This window comes from Pagrus pagrus, assembly GCF_965226575.1.
Source record: "Pagrus pagrus genome assembly, chromosome: 21".
Taxonomy (NCBI): domain Eukaryota; kingdom Metazoa; phylum Chordata; class Actinopteri; order Spariformes; family Sparidae; genus Pagrus; species Pagrus pagrus.
Genome location: NC_140208.1, coordinates 13,975,581 through 13,994,600, shown reverse-complemented (window position 1 = coordinate 13,994,600; position 19,020 = coordinate 13,975,581). Strand labels below are relative to the sequence as shown.

General features: G+C 38.3%; 3 protein-coding genes across 6 annotated transcripts in view; 2 read left to right on the top strand and 1 right to left on the bottom strand.

Annotated features, from left to right (window-relative positions):
• The window catches only part of LOC311249976 (receptor-type tyrosine-protein phosphatase H-like), a 28,928-nt gene that overhangs the window by 8,172 nt on the left and 1,736 nt on the right, over positions 1 to 19,020 (bottom strand). Inside the window, exons 1-8 of one of the 2 annotated variants that reach the window (XM_084341436.1) lie at positions 7,775 to 8,041; positions 6,398 to 6,578; positions 5,408 to 5,677; positions 4,477 to 4,746; positions 3,529 to 3,798; positions 2,576 to 2,845; positions 1,726 to 1,995; positions 538 to 792 (exon numbers count right to left, since the gene is read on the bottom strand). In XM_084341436.1, coding sequence (XP_084197562.1) covers positions 538 to 792; positions 1,726 to 1,995; positions 2,576 to 2,845; positions 3,529 to 3,798; positions 4,477 to 4,746; positions 5,408 to 5,677; positions 6,398 to 6,578; positions 7,775 to 7,846 — 1,858 coding nt within the window. In that variant the 5' untranslated portion in view covers positions 7,847 to 8,041. Of the gene's footprint in view, positions 1 to 537; positions 793 to 1,725; positions 1,996 to 2,575; positions 2,846 to 3,528; positions 3,799 to 4,476; positions 4,747 to 5,407; positions 5,678 to 6,397; positions 6,579 to 7,774; positions 8,042 to 19,020 lie in introns of those variants that run through there. The other variant, XM_084341437.1, reaches the window with a different exon arrangement.
• On the top strand, positions 9,640 to 11,928 carry LOC311249992 (ferritin, middle subunit). Of its 3 annotated transcripts, none has more exons than XM_084341466.1 (5): positions 9,640 to 9,772; positions 10,406 to 10,509; positions 10,711 to 10,857; positions 10,980 to 11,105; positions 11,327 to 11,928. In XM_084341466.1, exons 2-5 carry the CDS (start codon positions 10,408 to 10,410, stop codon positions 11,474 to 11,476), a joined length of 525 nt encoding a protein of 174 aa, XP_084197592.1. In that variant the 5' UTR covers positions 9,640 to 9,772; positions 10,406 to 10,407; the 3' UTR covers positions 11,477 to 11,928. The 3 variants fall into 3 exon arrangements, with proteins under 3 accessions (XP_084197592.1, XP_084197591.1, XP_084197593.1); XM_084341465.1 differs by having other exon boundaries at positions 9,642 to 9,752; XM_084341467.1 differs by lacking the exon at positions 9,640 to 9,772 and adding an exon at positions 10,084 to 10,270.
• Positions 14,845 to 19,013, top strand: syt5b (synaptotagmin Vb). The gene is made up of 8 exons (XM_084341455.1): positions 14,845 to 15,378; positions 16,799 to 16,974; positions 17,059 to 17,157; positions 17,292 to 17,459; positions 17,821 to 17,988; positions 18,145 to 18,259; positions 18,372 to 18,505; positions 18,607 to 19,013. The coding sequence occupies exons 1-8, from the start codon at positions 15,141 to 15,143 to the stop codon at positions 18,814 to 18,816; spliced, it is 1,308 nt and encodes a 435-aa protein (XP_084197581.1). The 5' UTR covers positions 14,845 to 15,140; the 3' UTR covers positions 18,817 to 19,013.

Below are 19,020 nucleotides of genomic sequence, written 5' to 3'. Positions count from 1 at the left end.
TTCACATCCAGGTCACTTTTTACTGGCTGGTGTGTGTGCCATTGAAGTTTTGTGGTTCACTTGTTCACTTCCCTCTACTGCAGTGACATGTATCTTGTATCCATTGAACAAAAGTCTATAGTTAAGGATGTCATCCACTTTTTTGAAGTTTTTAGCATCTGTTTTCCACTTTACTGCAGTGTTATGCTGGTCAGATTTTATTGAGCTGTTGCTAACTTGTCTGCATTATGGATAAGTAGAATGTAAATCAATGTAATTTACAGTGAACAAACCCTCTTCTAAAGCCAGTCTTAACTTTCCTCCCATTGTGATATTTTCTCAAAAATAGTCATGAGCAAGGTGAGCATCCGTTAATGAAACTTTAATTTGATATTGTGGGCTGTCACTGTAGGGCTATGTCAGAAGAAATAAATCTCACCAGTGGCTGCAGTGTGTATTACTCCACGCTTCTGGCATGTGCAAACAGAGTAAGAAACTGAAATTGTTGTTTGGTACTAGCTCTTGTTGTAGGCCTGTATCAGCAGAAAAACAACTTACCAGTGACTGCAGTGAGGTTAAATCCACTGCTGCTGACATCTTCAAACACAGTGAAGAGAGTGAAACTGTACTGAGTCCCACTAGTGAGTCCAGGGATTGTGTGGTTCACTTGTTCATGTCCCTCTGATGCGTTGACATTGATCTCACTTCCATTGAACAAAAGTGTGTAGTTGAGGATCTTATCTACTTTATTCCACTGCAGAGTTATACTGGTCTCATTTGGTTCAATTGCTTGAACTTTTGTGTTACGAGGTTCTAAAATGTAAAGAAACATGATGAAGAAACTGTCACAAAATGATTTAAGCTTAAGAGGCGCATGAATGTAAAGAGGCATTCATTCTTGTAAATATACAGTACATAATCATCTCTCTATATTAGAGAAACTTTAAATTTAATATTGTTACAGATCTCTGGCCTGGATCTTGTTCTAGACCTGTATCAGGACAGACAGACAATAATCCTTGTAAATAAACAGTACACTGTATATGTTGATGAAGGTTCTCAGTCATCCAGGTCATGGTAAATCTAGGTGCTGTATCGTAGGCGACTGGACTTGTTTCAGTTTCTTGAAGACGTTTCACTTCACATCCAAGAGTCTGGGGAGGGAACTCAGTACAGCATTGTAGGTGGGTGATAAGTAATGACTGATGCTTTGAAAGAGGAGTAGAGGAATCCATCTATGTCAAACTGGAATAACCGTCTTTGAACAGAAGAGGTGGCCTAAGACATTTCTTATCACCCACCTACAATACAGTACTGAGTTCTCTCCCCAGACAGCTTAACAACCATTCACACCTGGGCTCACCTAGCCTTAGCAACCCACATGAAGGCCGTTTGGACCAACGACCCACAAGTGGCCCTAACGACTCTGAAACTCAGAGCTCACACGTGTCTTTAACAACTCTATAAGAACACGCCCACACAGAGTTTGAAAGCCTGCCACTCCCCTCCAGTTAGTTACAACTGAAGAAGCCTCTTGGATGAGAGGTGACACGTCTTCAAGAATCTGAAACAAGTCCAGTTGCCTACGACACAGCACCTAGAGTACACTGTATAATCTCTCTATATTATCTGTTGCATGTTTTGTTGTGCTCTCGACTGACAAAGGGGAAAGTGAATTAAAATGATAATTTTTTCATGTCACAAGCAAAATGGCTTATTCCAAATGTATATTTAGTGATCACTTACTAGTGACGGCTGGAAATGTGTGTCCAGTGCTGTTCACTTCCCAAAACACAGTGAAAAGCGTGAAATTGTATTTGGTCCCAGCAGTGAGAGAAGAGACCTCATGTATAACTGATGTCTTTGGATGAGATGCGTCGATATTTTCCACCTGGTAACTGCCATTTTTCTCGTATTGTAGCAAATATGTTGAGATGCTGTTAACCTTCTCCCACCACAGAGTTATACTGGTCTCATTTCGTCCTGACACGTGCACTTCCTCAACATTTTCAGGAGCTGAAAAACAAAGAGTTGACAGTTTTCATTAGAAAAAAAGAGTTAAGTGTGAGACTTTCAACACAATAATGGGTTTTGTGCATTCTTTTTAGCAAAGGAATAATTTAATTTAACCTTTATTTTTAACAGCAAATCATCAAACATGATAAGCAAGCAACAACAATGCTGCTCTGCTGCTTCTGACATTTTCAAACACAGCGAAGAGACTGAAATCAATTTTAGTTCCACTTCTGAGTGCTAAGATTATGTGTCACTTGATTTACCGCTGACACAGTGACACTTATCTCTCCTTCAGTGTACTCAAGTATATAGTCGGAGAAGCCAACCACTCTATTCCACTGCCAAATTATATTTGTCTCATTTTGTGCAACTGTTTTGAACTCTTCTGCATTAGGGGGAGCTGGAGTGTAAAGAGTCATTAACCTTTGTAAATATACAGTATGCAATCATCTCTCTATATCAGCTGTTGCAAGTTGTGTTTTGCTCTCGACTGACAAAGGGAAAAGTAAATAAAATTGATAATTTTTTCATGTCACAAGCAAAATGGCTTATTCCAAATGTATATTTAGTGATCACTTACCAGTGACGGCTGGAAATGTGTGTCCAGAGCTGTTCACTCCCTCAAACACAGTGAAAAGTGTGAAATTGTATTTGGTCCCAGCAGTGAGAGAAGAGACATTATATGTAACTGATGCCCCTTGATCAGATGCGTTGATATCTTCCACCTTGGTAGTGCCATTGTCCACGTATTGTAGCCTATATGTTGAGATGCTGTTAACCTTCTCCCACGTCAGAGTTATCCTGGTCTCATTTTGTCCTGACACGTGCACTTCCTCCACATTTTCAGGAGCTGAAAAACAAAGAGTTGACAGTTTTCATTAGAAAAAAAGAGTTAAGTGTGAGACTTTCAACACAATAATGGGTTTTGTGCATTCTTTTTAGCAAAGGAATAATTTAATTTAACCTTTATTTAACAGCAAATCATCAAACATGATAAGCAAGCAACAACAATCTATTAATAAGAATCTTTAAATTAGATATTGTAACAGAGCTCTGTCCTGGCCCGTGTCTCAGAACCATTTCAGCTGAAAAACATTTTATCAGTGACTGCAGTGTGGTTTACTCTGCTGCTTCTGACATTTTCAAACACAGCGAAGAGACTGAAATCAAATTTAGTTCCACTTCTGAGTGCTAAGATTATGTGTCACTTGATTTACCGCTGATGAGTGACACTTATCTCTCCTTCAGTGTACTCAAGTATATAGTCAGAGAAGTCAACCACTCTATTCCACTGCCAAATTATATTTGTCTCATTTTGTGCAACTGTTTTGAACTCTTCTGCATTAGGGGGAGCTGGAGTGTAAAGAGTCATTAACCTTTGTAAATATACAGTATACAATCATCTCTCTATATCAGCTGTTGCAAGTTGTGTTTTGCTCTCGACTGACAAAGGGGAAAGTGAATGAAAATGATAATTTTTTCATGTCACAAGCAAAATGGCTTATTCCAAATGTATACTTAGTGATCACTTACTAGTGACGGCTGAAAATGTGTGTCCAGAGCTGTTCACTCCCTCAAACACAGTGAAAAGCGTGAAATTGTATTTGGTCCCAGCAGTGAGAGAAGAGACATTATATGTAACTGATGCCCCTTGATCAGATGCGTTGATATCTTCCACCTTGGTAGTGCCATTGTCCACGTATTGTAGCAAATATGTTGAGATGCTGTTAACCTTCTCCCACGTCAGAGTTATCCTGGTCTCATTTTGTCCTGACACGTGCACTTCCTCCACATTTTCAGGAGCTGAAAAACAAAGAGTCGACAGTTTCATTAGAAAAAAAGAGCTAAGTGTGAGACTTTCAATACAATAATGGGTTTTGTGCATTATTTTTAGCAAAGAAATAATTTAATTTAACCTTTATTTAACAGCAACAGTCAAACATAATAAAGCAACAACAATCTATTAATAAGAATCTTTAAATTAGATATTGTAAAAGAGCTCTGTCCTGGCCCGTGTCTCAGAACCATTTCAGCTAAAAAACATTTTATCAGTGACTGCAGTGTGGTTTACTCTGCTGCTTCTGACGTTTTCAAACACAGCGAAGAGACTGAAATCAATTTTAGTTCCACTTCTGAGTGCTAAGATTATGTGTCACTTGATTTACCGCTGACGCAGTGACACTTATCTCTCCTTCACTGTACTCAAGTATATAGTCGGAGAAGCCAACCACTCTATTCCACTCCGAATTATATTTGTCTCATTTTGTGCAACTGTTTTGAACTCTTCTGCATTAGGGGGAGCTGGAGTGTAAAGAGTCATTAACCTTTGTAAATATACAGTATGCAATCATCTCTCTATATCAGCTGTTGCAAGTTGTGTTTTGCTCTCGACTGACAAAGGGGAAAGTGAATGAAAATGATAATTTTTTCATGTCACAAGCAAAATGGCTTATTCCAAATGTATACTTAGTGATCACTTACCAGTGACGGCTGGAAATGTGTGTCCAGAGCTGTTCACTCCCTCAAACACAGTGAAAAGTGTGAAATTGTATTTGGTCCCAGCAGTGAGAGAAGAGACATTATATGTAACTGATGCCCCTTGATCAGATGCGTTGATATCTTCCACCTTGGTAGTGCCATTGTCCACGTATTGTAGCGAATATGTTGAGATGTTGTCAACCTTCTCCCACGTCAGAGTTATCCTGGTCTCATTTTGTCCTGACACGTGCACTTCCTCCACATTTTCAGGAGCTGAAAAACAAAGAGTCGACAGTTTCATTAGAAAAAAAGAGCTAAGTGTGAGACTTTCAACACAATAATGGGTTTTGTGCATTCTTTTTAGCAAAGAAATAATTTAATTTAACCTTTATTTAACAGCAACAGTCAAACATAATAAAGCAACAACAATCTATTAATAAGAATCTTTAAATTAGATATTGTAACAGAGCTCTGTCCTGGCCCGTGTCTCAGAACCATTTCAGCTGAAAAACATTTTATCAGTGACTGCAGTGTGGTTTACTCTGCTGCTTCTGACATTTTCAAACACAGTGAAGAGACTGAAATCAAATTTAGTTGTACTTCTGAGTGCTAAGATTATGTGTCACTTGATTTACCGCTGATGCAGTGACACTTATCTCTCCTTCACTGTACTCAAGTACATAGTCGGAGAAGCCAACCACTCTATTCCACTGCCGAATCATATTGGTCTCATTTTCTGCAACTGTTTTGAACTCTTCTGCATTAGGGGGAGCTGGAGTGTAAAGAGTCATTAACCTTTGTAAATATACAGTATGCAATCATCTCTCTATATCAGCTGTTGCAAGTTGTGTTGTGCTCTTGACTGACAAAGTTTAAAGTGAATGAAAATCAAGCAAAATGGCTTATTCCAAATGTATACTTAGTGATCACTTACTAGTGACGGCTGAAAATGTGCGTCCAGAGCTGCTCACTCCCTCAAACACAGTGAAAAGTGTGAAATTGTATTTGGTCCCAGCAGTGAGAGAAGAGACATTATATGTAACTGATGCCCCTTGATCAGATGCGTTGATATCTTCCACCTTGGTAGTGCCATTGTCCTCGTATTGTAGCCTATATGTTGAGATGCTGTTAACCTTCTCCCACGTCAGAGTTATCCTGGTCTCATTTTGTCCTGACACGTGCACTTCCTCCACATTTTCAGGAGCTGAAAAACAAAGAGTTGACAGTTTTCATTAGAAAAAAAGAGTTAAGTGTGAGACTTTCAACACAATAATGGGTTTTGTGCATTCTTTTTAGCAAAGGAATAATTTAATTTAACCTTTATTGAACAGCAAATCATCAAACATGATAAGCAAGCAACAACAATCTATTAATAAGAATCTTTAAATTAGATATTGTAACAGAGCTCTGTCCTGGCCCGTGTCTCAGAACCATTTCAGCTGAAAAACATTTCATCAGTGACTGCAGTGTGATATACTCTGCTGCTTCTGAGATTTCCAAACACAGTGAAGAGACTGAAAAAGTATTTAGTCCCACTTGTGAGTCCTGGGATTGTGTAAGTCACTTGGTTTTTCACTAATGCACTGACACTTATCTCTCCTTCAATGTACTCAAGTATAGAGCTGAAAAGACAGTTATAATAATAATAATAATAATAATAATAATAATAAGAAGAAGAAGAAGAAGAAGAAGAAGAAGAAGAAGAAGAAGAAGAAGAAGAAGAAGAATGTAATGACAGGATATCCCAGATACAATATTGTGTTTTGTGTAGTTCTTTGAAGCAAATCACAAGTTGCATAACATCATGTTTTCATTTGTTTTTGACACTATTATTTTGTTGACTAAAAGGACCCATTGCCATGTGATTTTTATACGGCAATAAAAATTAATGAATGTAAAAATGTCAATGGTGGCTCAGACTTACGTGGTTTTGTTGTTGGAGGAGAAGTGGCTGTTGTTGTTGGAATGGTTATTGTTGTTGTTGGAGGAGAAGAGGTTGTTGTTGTTGTTGGAATGCTTGTTGTTGTTGTTGTTGGAGGAGGAGAAGTGGTTTTTGTTGTTAGAATGGTTGTTGTTGTTGATGATTTTTCAGAGTCAGTGACACCCTTAAAACAGAATAGGAAATGTTGAGGCACAGAAAAAAAATATTATTATCATTATCCCATTATCCCAAAAAATATCTAAATCTAATATAATATTGTACAACATTTCCAGAACGGTTCATCTGACTATAGATTTTCATAGTTGAGAGAACTGTGATTGAATATACCAAGTATGTTGCCTTTGTATATTCAGAGATCATATAACAGTTCTCTCAACTATTGTTGAACTGTTATTTAATCTCTGAATATACCAAGGCAACATAACTTATGATGTTATCTTGTATCTTTATTTTCTTGTATTGAACATACTGTGAACATTGACATGGAGGTAAAAAAAACAACAAAAAAACACTGTTTAGAGCATTCTAGTCTCCCCATTAGTTAAAAATGTTCCTTACAGGAAGCAAAACCTTTTTAGACAGATATATAGCACTGCTGTGAGGAACCTTGAGGAAACATCAGTATCCTCAAATGCAAATTATGACCCAGAAACTGTTTTACCATTTCGTATGTCGACCTCTAAATCAATCAGTGGCAACACCTAAAATGTGCTAATAAATGAGCTGACGAAATAAATTCAGACCGAGCTGTACAACTTCTCTTTTGTTGTTAAATGATCAGAAAATCAGTCATTAAATACAGATATTTGTGCACACATGTAAAACAGCATATCTCCCTTGGGCTACATATTCTACCACATCATATCATTCAAAATTCGATGTATACAGACTTTAACACAAAACAGTATCCAGCTACATCACCTTGTCTCAAATATACAATAAACAAGACAAAAAAGGCCAGAGGTCCAGCTCTCTTAGTGTTTTCCTTCAAGCTATTTCCTCATTTGTGCTTTTGTCTCTGAGGAAGTGAGTGAAAATAGATAACTGCTGGAACTGGAAGAATGAATTCATATTGCTTCATCTGAAAAAGTCCATCATTCAAAGTTATGCAAGTCTTTTCTTGCTTTCTTTCTTTCTTTCTTTCTCTTTCTTTCTTCCTTTCTTTCTTTTCTTTTCTTTTCTTTTCTTTTCTGTAAGTACTCTTATTTCAATGTAATTCCACTGTCTGAACTCTGTTATAATGCATTGAACCTTCACTGTGGTTTTGACTCTCAAGTGTTCTTTAGTTGAAGGTAACCTTTTGAAAAAAGATACAATATCTGATAACCATCAAAGCTGAAACTAAAAAAAAACACTTACCCAAAGTAGGCACAGGAAGACGCACAGTGACAAGTGGTCTGAGGTGACTTTGAAAAATAACGGCTTCGTCATTGTTATGGTTTATGAAACTACACGCATACTACAAACTTTTTAAATTCCTTTGTTGTCCCCAAGATAATCGTCAGGTTTCTATTTTCAGTCCTGCCACTGATGTGTTGACAGAGTCAACAACGCTTGAGGCTGTCAAAGAATTTCTCCGTGCCTGGGTTGATATAGTCCGATATTAACTTTACGCCAGTGGTGTTGACTTTTAATTCCTAACCAGGTCCTCCTTCTGTAACCTCTGGTCCCCTCTCATATTGGCAAGTGACTAACTAAATAGCTGCTTCTCCTTTTTGGCCTTGTACAACCACAGAGACCTTTGCCCCGCCTGTCACTTCCTTATTAACGGTCAAAGTGTGCATGTTTACATATTTATTAGCGGTTATTGCTTTAGTTCTGCTGTGTGCTTATCGATACCAGTTTTATGTTTGTGACAGCCTGTGAACCTCCATGATGTGTGATTTTTGACCTATTTTAAAATATCTGAGGTATTTCTTCGTGACTATCCCTTCATAGCCTCTTCAGTTGAGCAGATTTCATAGATTTGCTTTTGGTTTCTTTCCACTGTCTCAGAAGGCTGTGATATTTATAGCGTTCTAGTGGTTGAGATCAACAAGGAACTACTAAAGGAACATCACTAACACGTTCAACAGAACATGAAGTGACAGTGTTTATTGCCTCATGTTATGGCGCAGTAAACTCAATAAAAGTGCCGTTAGGTCAAAGAAAATGTTGTCAAATGTTGCCCACGGGGAAACATGAGGAGGAAGTTGACCTTCATAAATGATCGATTTCTCTAATCCTTGAATATTCCATGATGTGAGTCTTTAACAGAACAACTTTAATGAGCTTCCTGATAAGATAATGAGCATAACCAGTGCTTGTCTTCAAAAGCATATTCATTCCACATTCTATAATATTTGGGCCTTGTCTGCATGATCATTTGCTTTTTATAACATTTTAAGTTCTGCAATATAAAGTTACTAACAGTGAAGCTCATATGCACCATGGCACTCGTAGTTTTTTTGTCTTTATCTGTACAAACCTTAAATTTAAAAAGATCTAACTTTGCAGTACCGATACAGAACAAATGTGTGTAAATACAGAACAAATGTCACATCACATTCTGTCGGTCTGCACAGTCTTAAAGAGAGAAAGGCCTAAGACCTCAATGCAGTTGGGTTTTTTCTGAGTACCATTGATTCTCCAGCCTATCAAAATTTGACAGTACTGTATGTCAAGTCATGCTTTGCTTATGCATTATGCCACTAGATTAATTCCTGTACAATTGTTATGCTCTTGGACTAATGCTGAGAAGCTCATCCACAACTGTTTCCTCTTTTTTTGGTCCTCCCATCTTCTCAACCACATATTGCAGCACGTAGGCATGCTGTAACTGTACCGCCATCCATCCTCTAAACCCTCCCTGCTGCTCACACATATACTGGCTGGCTTGATTCATGTCCACATGTATATTGATGTGCTTACCAACCAGCATCTCCTTCCCATCTCCACTATCATATCTTCATCTTTGTCTTAACTGGTCACTGTACTGCTCTTTGTTTTTGTTTATGAAACATTATTAGATATGCAGCAATATAGGATCACTTTTAAAAAAAATAAAATTACTGAAACAATTAACAGCTATAACATTGTGTTGTTTATGCATTTGCTTAGGTTAGGTTGAATATACAATATATGGGACGAACACTCACATTGTTTGAAATATACCACGCGTCCCAACAACCAAGAGGTGGCAGTAGCGAATCACAGGGAGTATAAACAGGGCGAGCTAACTGGCTAACATTAGCCGAGGGAGGGGGGGTCGTTGTTCCTGGTGTGTGTAAACAAGAAGATAAAGCCAGCTGCAGTAACGTTTCTAGCTACGTGAGGTAGCGTTACCTTCACAGACCAAGTGAGTGACAAAAAGCAAAGGTAACATTGACCTGTAATAGACTAACTTTAGCCATAGCCTGTCTCAGCTAACATTATTTGTCTTACCTAGCTAATGTTTAGTTGATGCTAACGTCAGCTAGCTAAACAGACAGCATGCAACTTTGGCTAGCTGTCAGCGCTGACTTGTTGAGATACTGTCAGTAACTACTCCTTGTTTTCAGTGCTTTCAACAAACAAGCGAGAGTTCATGTTGTCTGAGCCAGAACTAACGATATCTATCGACGTTACTTGTACTTCAGTTAACTTTGACAGCTTACAAACCATGCTAACGTTAGCCTAACCTTCACCTGGCTACAAACGTTACAGCCCACTTTAACTCGCTGCATAACACATGACGACGGTCTGGCTGATGTTTTACTGGAGCTGTTAAACACGGGTTGCATAAAAGCCGGCTAGCAAACAAGTGCAGAGGTTTGAGAAGATTCCTTCAGAGGACAAGTGAACAAAAGCGTTGGTTAGCCAAATTAGCTGGAAAGGGTAAAAACATTTTTTTTTTTTTTCTTCACAACTGTTCCCTGCTACTAAACGGGAGACACATCTGTCTTAAGTATGATAAGTAAGTAATGGTTTTATCTGTTCTGGCGCTGGTTAACACTTACTTTTGTCTTTCAGAAATGCAGTCTGTGATAAAACAAAACCTCCATTCGGAGACCGAAGGAGACATCAACAAACTCATCAACCTGAAGCTCACTGCATCCTACACCTACCTTTCTCTGGTAGGATTTCTGTAAAAGTTACATTAATCCACAGTAGTATAGTCCTTGTATGACTAGTAGTACTTGTAATGTAATGTATTTAAAGCATGTTTTTACATTGATACAAAACAATAGATATTTAACTTTTTTTCAAGGAATGTTCTTTTTTATTACATGTCTGCACTGTAATCCCTAAATAATGTTTTTTTCTGATCTCTCCAGGGGATGTTTTTTGACAGGGATGATATCGCCTTGCCAAAGTTCTCCAGTTTTTTCCTGGAGCGCTCGGTGAAAGAGAGGGAACAAGCTGAGAAGCTGCTGGAATATCAGAACATGAGAGGAGGTCGGATTTTGCTTCAGACCATCGCCGTAAGTACACAATGTCCTGCCCTTGTTTGGAGGCCTAGGGGGCACTTTCAAGCCATTATCGATAAGATTGGTAAATTTTTTGTTATATATATTTATGCAAGTATTTTTTTTTTTTGTTGTAGAAACCAACTAGAGAGGATTGGAGAGGTGGTTTGGATGCAATGTCCTTTTCCCTGGACTACCAGAAGTCCCTAAACACATGTATCCTTGATGTTCACCGCAGAGCTGGCACCCACACTGACGCTCATGTAAGTCCGCCACCCTTAGATAGATATAACTGCCACTTGTTTAGCTATGAGATAGTGAATGCGGGGGAAAGACATCTGAGTCCAATATATATTGAGCAAAGTTACAGTCAGGAAGATGTATTAAGTTTATTAAATGTTAACTGTCAGAATTTATTTCGTATTTGTCTGTCTTTACAGCATTTTTTTACATCTTACTATTTTCTGTCTTACTACTTTTGTAGCTGTGTGACTTCCTCGAGGGGCACTTCCTCACCGACAGCCACGAAACCATCAAGAAGCTGGGCGACTACATTGGCAGTCTGGGCCGCATCACTGCGTCGGAGACACACGGCCCTATGGGAGAATACCTCTTTGATAAACACACTCTGTAAAGGTCCCAGCAGCAAAGCGACTCAAGCTCCACATTTTAAAAAAAATACACAGAGTCAAGAGGGCAACAGTCCCTTGCACTGTGCATTTCTCTCCGTTAAGAAAATTGCAAAATATTTTCACAGGTTACCACAAAGGTCATTCTTGTACCAATGGCACAAAATAAGTTCTCAGCAAAAAATAACAGAAAATACCTCTATTTCTCTTTTAAAACCACAGTGAAACAGATAAGTCTCACAAATATGGTGCTAAAAATGGCAATTTTCCTAAGCTGTTAAAAAGAGTCATTTTTACATTTGGACCCAGTTGTATCATGTGTCAATCATTCCAGTGTGTCAGAGGTTTTTACCTCCACCAATATTCTGTTTTATCCATACTACTTTTAGTCTAAAATAGTTAAGAGTTTAAGATTTGGAAAATCATTGAAATGCTGAATAAAGTCAAATTATGCTGACATGTGTTTTTTGTCCTTTTTTTCTTTTACAACCAATGTAACTCTTAGAAGTGTATGTCTTATTATTTAGACAGTCATCTGTGTTTTTTCCTAATGTCATGTCTGCACCTATAGAACACTGTAAAGATAACAGTGGGACTTTGCTTACTCACTGTTCGGTGGAAGCTTAATGTTTAACATTAAGCAACCAGACAGCTCGTGGTTAAAAATGTGTGCTGCTATTTCGTAAATTACATGTTTCAGCAAAGATAAAACCAAGTTGGAGAAGTATGTCAACAGTGCATCACCAGGATTATGCCAGACGGATTTCCTGTTTTACTCTGGTAGTATTTTCACATGAAATTTTGTGGTGATGCATCACAGCCAAGATATGAATCATTGTATTATAAGGTACAGTAGAGTATAAGAAGTTTAGATCAATTCTGGATTTCTTGATAGATTTGGGTGAGTTGACTGTATGACTGAAAAAGAACATGCAGTACTGTTTACAAAGAACCATTGTGGTATATTTAAAATGGTCTCTGGTATTGTTGTGCATAGTGAAGACCTAGAGGATTGTTGGGGAAAATGCCACGTCAACGATAAGCAAAACAAAACTGAATAAAGGCTTTTCTTGCTTGAAATAAATTAGAAAATCTAGAACAAGTGAACATTGTCTAAAAAGAAGTCCCTATATCTCACTGAAATTTTATTTTGTTGTTGGTGATTGTGTCCTATATAGGGCTGTCGATATGGTCAGAAAGTCATACTGCGATTATACTGACAGATATTGCAATTTTCACTCACTGAAATATATCATGAAAATTATTAATAATGACATTTTTTGTGGTAAGCACCAAATAAACATGTTCTCTTACATCTGGGGAACAAGATTTGCAGGCTAGGACATCTCTGCAGCACAACAGTGCTTCATTTTAATGTTGTTGGATCACTTATTTTACCTTTATCAAATATGCAACATCTTGTGATCAGGATATTGCAATTTTGATCAGTTCTATATTAAGTGTAATGAAATATTAACAAGAAATTAGACACATTTACTTGGTAAGATTCTGAGTTTTTGCAGCGAGTGCCCTCAGTGGGGAAAAGGTCATATTAATTAGCTGAACTCACTAACAAAAATATACAAAGGCCCTCTGTTGACAAAACACTCTACCCTACACACTACAGTGGAAATATAATGCAAACAAGTATATTGTTGCCATAACTGCTACAAGCTAACACTATTGAATTTTTGTTTATATGTTTGTGTTTTATTCCATTTGGAATTTACTATTAGAGGAGGCTGTTGCATGTTGGATTGGAGCCACCTAGATCTCCAGATGTAGCGGTGTAAACACGTGGCACCATGCCTGGGGATTACGGTTCACAGCGCTCTAAATACGAGTATGTGTTTTGTACAGTATAATGGTAAGCCAAGGGATGGGGAGGATGGAATATCCACTCTCAGTGAAAGTTGCTGGTAGATTGACAAGTGACTGTGAGGACAGCGATGCTGAAGGGATTAGTGAAGGGCCGGATGCACTACAATCTCCTCAATCTAATGGATAAACGCACCCACCACTGCCATGTCTCATCAATCCAATGAACAGTCACTTTTCCTACTCAAGGGGAACCTTAAAGTGTTCAACACGTGTGAAATGTTCAACAATGGAGTAGTTGTACAGTACAAGAAAAGGTAGCTGTTGCTTTTTAAGCATCTTCAGTCAGAGACATGAAGCAACAGATGTGTTTTCAGCATTCTAATATCGGGAGGAGGGGTAGGGGGATTAAATCACAACACAGCTCTAGTGATTTGCCAGCGCTTTAGCTTTGATGGAAAGGGGTTGTGGGGAGCCTGCCAGTCAGAGTCAGCGACATACAGAAGGAATGATGGGTTTGTGAAGGCGTCAACAGGCCAAAGGGGAAGCAACAAGAAACACTTTGAACTTAAAGTTGCTCCAAAAGCTCTTTTTTTTTACAGAGGGAATTTAAGGGACATATCAAAAGGTAAGATAAATATACCAGTATATACCGCTATATCAGTATATTAGTAGTATAGTATAGTATATTTGAACCAGTATGAATAATAAATAATAATTTACAAAGTTACATTTGGTTTTGAACATACCTCCTCCAATGAGGAGGTTATGTTTTTTATCCATTTGTTCGTTGGTTGGTTGGTTCTTTCAGCAGGATTACACAAAAATAAAACTGCGTCTCATCCCAGAATAGACCCATTTAACGTTTGGTGCCGATCCGGATACATTTTTTTTCTCACTTTCTTGAATGTTAAGAGAATAGTGTTTTTCATTATTTTCTCAGGGAATAATGCATAGATCTTGATTATTTTTGTTTTTTAAATCAACCATATTTTGGTAGTTGGTATCTTTGAGTAAGTACAATGTGGACTATTGGGTCTTGGTGGAGGTTTATGCTCTACTGAGTGCCATTCCAGTTTCCAATGAATCTGAGCTGAATCATCACCCCCATTTAAAAGGCGGATAAGAGTTACATATAAACATGGCACAAAATAAGCACCAGCTAAAAGAAAAATACTGATAAAATATAGAAGTGTCTGGTAGATTTGCTTCACTCAGCAGTCAAAGAAACAAAGGCAATCTATTGAGTGGATGGTAAAATCTGAACGTCGCTGGCCATTTGGCTTGTCCTTAAGAATTAGGGTCTAACAGAAAAATGTTGCTTCTCATGTATATTATATTCTAAAAAGTAGAATGTTTATTTTTTCTCTTATTATAAATGGTAAAGAGGTAAATACACATGAAAACTACAACATCAGGATTTCCCCCTCAATCTTCACCATGGTCCTTTGAAATACCTTTGTCAACAGTCATTATTCCAGAGAATTCTTCAAGGCAGAAAAATTGAGGGAGGAGACCATCTCTCAATCCTCGGCTTTGAGGATCTGGGATTTTGGATTAATATTGTAGCGCCAGAGTTTAATCCAGTTACATGCAGAGACAGTGACGAGAGAAAAATGGGGATGGGACAAACGTGAAAGCATGGGTTAAGGGGCGGGGAGATGGCAGAGAGAATGAGAGTAACAGAGGGATTAGGGTCAGCCATGTTGAGCATCTGGCTGAGGGATGTCCTATGCTCTGCAACTGTACTGCAACGCATGGAAATAGGGATTACACAGCATACATATGAAATTGTGTTGTCTTGCACTATAGGGGCCAACATGACAGAGAACATAACAAACCCAACAGCACATGAATGACTGCACTGATTCTGATGTTTTGACAGCTGACATGAGGTTCGGCAGTGTCGGGGTCCGAGCCAGGAGGGCTGCGGAGCCATCAGAACCGGAGCCAGAGGAAGCAACAGAACCAGTTCATCATGAGCACTCCCATACAGAACACCACGAGCACTCGCATTCAGAACATCACCCAGGCCACGACTACAACCACATGAAGGAGAAGTTCATGAATGAACTTGGTCATCTGCCACGTAAGCTACTTCTACAATTTGCAGGAACATGATCAATAAAAACTCATAACTTAATTTACCTGTTGTAATAAACTATATCATCGGTTATTATTTGAAAGAGCAACTTCACTGCATGATCTGATATTGCAGTGTTGGTGTTGTTGCTGGGACCTCATAATTAATGTTGCTCCAGGACCATCATTGCAACTGAATAATCATGTTTTTGTAATGTCATAGCTTTGTGACAAAAAAACAGAGAAATAAACACATTGAAGAAGTTATCCTTCCTAACATGTATTAACATTGTGAAAGGGTCTATTGTGACCAAAACCATGTTTCATGAACCTAACAAAGCTTTCTCAAAGGTTCAGGATCTTGTGGCTATGACAGGAAAATCCCTTTACAAAGCCAATATTTGAGTATTTTTTTGACATATCAGAATAAAGAATAAACATAATGGAATATGAGCTTGTTTTCTGTGCCATTACACCGCCTATTTTCAACATTCATGCCTGTGACAAGTAGAAAAAGTGCATGGGAGATGTTTTCCCTTCAGTTAATAACTACTGCTGAGCGGCTTTGTGTAAAGCACTTAATGATGAACTGCACTGCTGGGGACTGTGGTTGTACAGGGCAACTCCCAGTCGGGAGTGTGTTATTATCAGATTGCGGTGAAGGGTGTTGCTGACACATGTGTGCTCAGCAAACCGTCCTTAGATAATAGAGTGCTTGAAAAAAAAAACATTGGAACATTAAGTTAGAAATGCTCAAAAGAACCCCCAAGTCTCAAGATGTAAAAGAGCTAAATCCTCTTGAAAACCCTGATGTGTGAGACAACTGAGCCTTCAGCATAAAGTATTGTGCTTAAAAGTTAAGATTTCTACTTTAAGATCAGGTTTAAACACAATTTTTGTGTGTTTTGTTGTTGTTGGAGGGTTAGGCTTCTATCCCATCATGCTACTATTTAGTGCCGCACGAATATCGTTATTGAGATCACAATTATGTAACATGATTACTTTCTGATTCTGGGCACATTATGCATGTATTAAATGTAAAAATATATTTTTTTGATGTTTTTTTGTTTTTGATGGTGTATTTCCTTGAAATTTAAAAGAACTAAAAACAAAAATAAATGTATTTTTGTAATTGTGATATAATAATATAAAATATAACATGATAAATAAAGTAGTAAGACTTATTTGATTTATGATATGTATTATAATGTGATATAAAATGTGATAAAGAATCATTTTGTCTCTATTATTTTGTTTCATAATAAGAAGCCAAACTCGTAACTGAAAATAAAATCTGATCAATTGCCCCTACTACTATTGTGAACATAAAGGTCATCAGAGGATCAGACATCCACTCCTTTCTACCTTAATCAGCATACTCCCTTTCTTCATACTGATGAGTGAACTCAACTCTTTTTATTGTGCAGTTCCCATGTGGGCGGTAGTAGCCATTGTTCTGGTGGTCCTGACTTTGGTGGCGTGCTGCATCTTCTGCGTTTTCAAAAAATGCTTTGGGAAAAAGAAAAAGCCAAAGAAAGTGAGGGAGAGGAAGACAGGCCGTCGCAGAAAGGAAAAGGAAGGTGACGGAGAGGCTGGAGATAAGGTGAGTGATGTTCAGTATAATCTTACCTGGTCCAGATCTTCATGATGATTATCCAATTATGCACTGATGTCTTTTATTTTGCAGGAGGGGGAGGCAAAGAAGGAAGGGGAGGAAGAGGAGAAAGAACAAGAGAAGCTGGGTAAGCTGGAGTTCTCATTGGACTACAACTTCACAGATGCCCAGGTAGGTCCTGTGTGGAAACAAATTCCTTTGATCAAAGACATTCATATAAATGAGAAGAATTTGGGGACTCAACAAATAGCTGACAAAAAGAAAGGTTTCATGTTATTCTGACACTTGATCTCTTTCTTCTCAAGCTTATAGTCGGTATCCTTCAAGCTCAGGACCTTGCCGCAATGGACATGGGGGGAACCTCAGACCCCTACGTCAAAGTGTTTTTGCTGCCAGACAAAAAGAAGAAGTACGAGACCAAAGTTCAGCGCAAAAATTTATGCCCTGTCTTCAACGAGACTTTCATCTTCAAGGTACCACGTGCCCAACGTCGAGCCTTCATTGACCTGTTGTTGTCTGTGTTTTGTTTGTTCTCTCTCTTGTCTCTATGTCTCTGTCGCAGCTTGTGTTCGTGTTCGGGGGTTGTTGGTGACATATCACTTTTTACCCTCATGAGGCAGAAGTTTGGCCCATGTCTCTACTTCCCCTACATCTTTAGTCTTTCATTCCCTGAATGGCGTCTGTCAAGGTATCCCTCCCCAAAAAGACTGACTCCTGTCAATAAACGTCTGTCTTATTGTATGGAATTACAAATGTTGTTTTATCTAAACAAAATGACCTTGTCTACCTTGACCTATTTTTCATCCCATCACTTTAACAACCCTCTCTCTCTAGATCCCGTATGCAGAGTTGGGCGGAAAGACTTTGGTGCTGCAAGTTTTCGACTTTGATCGTTTCTCTAAACATGATATGATTGGTGAGATAAAGATTCCCATGAACAGTGTTGATTTGGGCCAGCCAATGCAACAATGGAGAGACTTGGAGAGTGGTGAGAAGGAGGAGGTATGATATATTGTGCTCTCATAAAACCTCGTTTCACTCAATGTTGGAAGATAAATATCTTGATAGAAATCACAGTAATCCTCAGTTTTATAAAAGATGTCTTCTTTTTAATTAGATGGGGAATGATGCTAATCCATAATATCTTTCTTTCAGCAAGAAAAACTGGGCGATATTTGCATTTCTTTACGGTATGTACCCACTGCTGGAAAACTGACAGTGAACATCATGGAGGCAAAGAACCTAAAGAAAATGGACGTTGGCGGTTTATCAGGTACTACTCCTGTCACTTATTATTCAGATATTTCCTTAATTCCTCGTACGAATGAGAGTAAAACAAACAAAACGAAACACAACTACATAACCCTCTTTTCCTCTTCCGTTAGATCCATATGTGAAGATTGTTTTGCAGCAAAATGGGAAACGGATAAAGAAGAAAAAGACAACTGTCAAGAAAAACACGCTCAATCCTTACTTTAATGAGAGTTTCAGCTTTGATGTCCCCTTTGAGCAGATACAGGTAGGCTGTGTCTTCATGTCAATTATCAATTTCAAAGTGTAACAGACACTAAGTGTTGACGAGGAATGACTTGATTACACATCTTTCTTTTTTTCTTTCAGAAAGTGCAGGTCGTCATCACAGTGTTTGACTATGATAAACTTGGGAGCAATGACCCTATTGGAAAGAGCTTTATGGGTTATGGAGCTACAGGAGTTGGCCTGCGCCACTGGTCAGAAATGCTTGCTAATCCCAGGCGTCCAGTAGCCCAGTGGCACACTCTGCAGCCAGAAGAAGAAGTCGATGCAGCACTCAAAGCAAAACCTCGTTAGACTTGCATCTTGTCTAATTGTGAAATACTGCTATGTTGCTTATCGTTAATCCTGATGTTTTGCATGTTCTGTTACCCAAATGTTTTCTTTTAAGATGGGCCTACTTAAATGTGTGTATGTATGTACGTATGTGTGTGCGTGTGTGTGATGTACAGACTATTTTTAAATTTATTAAAACCTCAGCCTCTCTGTTTTACCTTAAAC